This window comes from Sipha flava, unplaced genomic scaffold, assembly GCF_003268045.1.
Source record: "Sipha flava isolate LNK unplaced genomic scaffold, YSA_version1 17426_pilon_pilon, whole genome shotgun sequence".
Classification (NCBI taxonomy): Eukaryota; Metazoa; Arthropoda; class Insecta; order Hemiptera; family Aphididae; genus Sipha; species Sipha flava.
The window spans coordinates 1-4,185 of NW_020271980.1; the positions used below are offsets into that span (position 1 = coordinate 1).

The 4,185-nt window shown below is 37.1% G+C and overlaps 1 protein-coding gene across 1 annotated transcript; it reads right to left on the reverse strand.

Moving 5' to 3' along the window:
* Positions 1–3,627: 3,627 nt before the first annotated feature.
* On the reverse strand, positions 3,628–3,978 carry LOC112680102. The gene has a single exon (XM_025550100.1). It carries the CDS (start codon positions 3,976–3,978, stop codon positions 3,628–3,630), a length of 351 nt encoding a protein of 116 aa, XP_025405885.1.
* Between the last annotated feature and the right edge of the window lie 207 nt (positions 3,979–4,185).

A 4,185-nucleotide genomic window follows, 5' to 3' on the forward strand; every position in this document is an offset into this window, starting at 1 on the left:
GCGTATAGAAAGCTCGTGCTACGGTTGCCGCTTCTTGATCTTCCAATGGAATTACCTCAGGCCATCGAGTAAATCTATCGATACACGTGAGGCAATAGCGAAATCCTTCAGAATAAGGCATAATGATTAGATCTAAATGAATACGTTCAAATCTTTGAGACAGTAAAGAAAATGAACCAAGAGGTGCTGTGACATGGCACGTGATTTTGGCTCGTTGACTTTGTACACATGCCCTCGCCCAATGTCTGCAATCTGCGTCAATTGCTGGCCACACGAATCGCTGTTTAACAAGCTTCGTCGTGGCCTTGACACCTGGATGTACAAAGCGATGTAAATTATTGAAAACTTTACGTCGGAATGGCTTTCTGACAAAAGGCCTGGCGGTTGAAGTTGATACGTCACAGAATACTAAGACATTCGTACCTAGTAATTGAACTTGCTTGAGTTGTAGTCCAGTGTTTTATTTTTCGTATTTTTTTAATTCATCGTCTTCCTGTTGTGATATCGCTAATGCAGTGTAGTCTATTGTCTCTGACAAGACGTCAACGCGAGATAAGGTATCAGCCACAATATTCTGCTTACCTGGAATATACCTAATATCCGTGGTGAATTGTGAGAAAAAGTCTAGGTGTCTAAATTGTCGTGGTGTGCATTTATCCGATTTCTGCTGAAATGCAAATGTGATGGATTTGTGATCGGTGAATATAACCAAATCGCGTCCTTCCACCATATACTGAAAATGCTTGACAGCAAGGTAGATCGCGAGAAGTTCTCGATCGTAAGCTCCGTATTTCGTCTCGGTCGCTGTAAGCTTCTTGGAAAAGAAGGCAAGAGGTGGCCACTCATTATTGATGAACTGTTGGAGAGTTGCGCGAACTGCGGTGTTTGAAGCATCACTTATAATAGCCAGTCGAACGTTGTCGCATGGATGTGCGAGAAGCGTGGCTGTGGCGAGTTTCTCCTTGCATTTTTCAAAAGCCGAAATAGCCTCTGGTGTCCAGTTAATAGGTGACTTACCTTTTAAATTGGGTACCAAAAGATCACTTAGTGGTGCTTGTGCGTCTGAAGCTCCAGGTATAAAACGACGATAGAAGTTTATCATACCCAAGAACTGTCGTAGACCCTTAGCGGACGATGGCCTCTTCTAGCTCAAAATGTCAGTGACTGTGTCGGGTAGAGGACGTGTTCCTTCTCTAGAAATCATGTAGCCTAAAAACTTTACTTCTGACTGTCCAAAAACGCATTTTTTTGGATTGACAACCAGAGAGTATTCGCGTAGACGGTCAAAAATGATCTGTAAATGTTTGATGTGCTCTTCCTCAAAAACAGATGCCACCAATATGTCGTCAATGTAGTGTCCGAGGGCGACGTCATAATTATGTTTTTGACTTCAACTGCATATTTCGGCGGTAATGCTCCAACCACATACCCGAATTTCATGCTGTCAGCTGTGACTCCCGCGCTGGCGAAACTACCTTCGACCATAGCAAACCAAAGTTCGGGATCTGACGAAATGGAATCTGGTATTTTGACGGCCACTCGAGCAATCGTTGCGCCATCACGACGAGATCACCAATTTGTGGGATTTCAGTAATAAAAATCACTCACAATTTAATTTAATTAAATAGACACTTTATTATATAAATATGTATGTACAAATATCGATACGCGTTACAATTGCGGAGGAATTGCCGAATATATCGCGGATTGTACTCACGGACTGATTGAATGAGCATCTAACCAGCCGGTATATATATATACATATATATATATATCGGCGTCGATTGTCTAGAACATTCTCGAAATTACCTTAACGAGATAATCATCGCATATTCTAGAACATGGGATTTCCCCTTATCCACTGATAATATTGTAAACAACTTGGTCGATTCGCGGTGTGTTATTTACGTCACCACACGATCGTTTGACTAGTGTCTCATAAATTTTGTAAATTTTATTTTGATTTGTTTTTTTATAGATACCTTTTATTTTTTTTTTTTTTTTTTTATTAGAAATAGGCTTTAACATCGTAGATTATTAGTCTAAAGTAGTTTAGATACAAATGATAGAATAAATGAATAAAGGAAGATTAATTAATTAGAATAAATAACAAATTTTAGGTATTGTAACTTAGAGAGATTAAGGAAACATTTTACAATAATAGAGTTTGTTAATGTAATTGATTTTGGTTAGAAATGAGATAATTTTGCTGGTGTTCTTTTCATTGAGGGCTTCTTCATTGTTCGGTGATATAGAGAGTTTGATTCTTATGTCCCGGTACTTCATACAAACTTGGATGATGTAGTGGACTGAAATATCGGTGTGGCATTTGTCACAAATGGTTGGGTGATTTTTTCTGATGAGGAATGAATGGGTTGCAAGGTGTGTCCGATCCTACATCTGGTGATAACAATTTCTTGTCATCTGGTGAGGTAGTGAGGGGAGACCCATTTTTTTGTATCTTTCTTAATTTTTTTAATTTTATTGGTCGGTGGAATGGCATCCCAATAATTTTGCCACTTAGAGTATATCTTGGATTTTATGTCATTAGTAGGTAAGTTGGAGATTTTGGGGTGGGGAATGATTCTGGTTGCAAGATCAGCTGCCTTGTCAGCCATTTCGTTACTAGTTATACCAACGTGTGATTGTACCCACATAAATTCGATGTATTTTTTGGTTGATTTTAATATTTGTTGTATATTTTGGATAATTTCATTTGAAGGTAAAGGATTTTGAAGAGAACTGAGTGTGTCACTTAAAATTAAAATGTGATTAGAGATGACTGTATTTGCTAATGTAATAGATGGCTAGCGATTCAGCTGAGAATATACAGGTTTCAGGAGGGAGTCTGTGCATGAATATGATATTGTCTTGAGTGATTGCAAAGCCAACGCCTTGTGCGGATTTATACCCTATATAGTTATGTTGTATGTTGTTATACCCTATATAGTCAGGAGTGCTTTTCGTTTTTATTCCGTAGTATAGTAGGTCTTTTTCTCTGAGTAAGTTAAGGGGGAGTTCTCCAGCGTAGCATAGGATGCTGTCAGTGGGGCTGGTTCTGAAAGCTCTTATTGATAGACGAATCCCCTCGTTATGAATTGGATCTAATATTTGTAAAAGATTTTTTTTGGCTGTAATATAAATTTGAAACCCATACTGTATTTGTGATAATATAAGAGATTTGTAGATTGTGATAAGTGATTTCGTGCTGACACCCCATGTATGATGGGAAAGAAATTTTAAGATGTTCATTCGGATTTTATAAGTGCTTTTAAGTTTTTTTAAGTGTGGGGTCCATTTAAGTTTGTTATCAAATGTCATTCCAAGTACGCGGATTGTTTCACAAATAGGTATCAGGGAGTTTTCGAGGTATAATTGGATGTTACTTTTAGGATTGATACCAAAAGTAATACACTGACTTTTTCTAGCGGAAAATTTGAAGCCAGATTTATGAGACCAATTTTGGAGAGTATATAGAGATTTTTGTAATATTTCTACTGTCGTTTTGGTGTTTTGTCCACTACAGTATATAAGACAGTCGTCGGCGAATAGTAAGTGTTTCGTGGGTTTAGGTATATTGGTGAAAATATCATTGATAGCTAATAAAAATATTGTGACACTAATAACTCATCCTTGAGGGAGTCCGTTTTCTATTTGGTGGATTTTTAATAGTTCTGCGTGAGCTCTGACTTGAATTGTTCGGGTTTTTATGAAATTTTGCAAGAATAGGAACATTTTACCGTTTATGCCACTATTTTGTATGAGTTTGAGGACTCTAGTTCTCCATACCATATCATATGCTTTTTCTAAATCCAGGGATATAAGTATAATATGTTGTTTTTGATTTTTCGTATTACAAATATCGGTTAAGAGAGTGAAGAGTGCGTCAATGGTAGAATAGTTTTTGCAGAAGCCACATTGTTCCTTGGTTAGTAGATTAGATGTTTTTAAGTGCCACATTAGTCGTTTATTGAACATTTTTCTATGGTTTTAGCTATTGTGTTAATAAGTGAAATAGGTCTATAATTGATAATATTAAAATTGTTTTTGTTAGATTTAGGAATTGGGATTATGATCGCGTTGTACCACTGATCAGGTTCAGGCATTGGTCCCAAATAATATTAAAAATTTGGAGAAGAAGATCGTGACCTATTGAAGGGAGGTTTTGGATGAAAGAAAAAGGAA

Coding starts and splice junctions, on each gene's coding strand:
- LOC112680102 (XM_025550100.1), bottom strand. CDS start 3,978: ATGTTCAATAAACGACTAATGTGGCACTTAAAAACATCTAATCTACTA.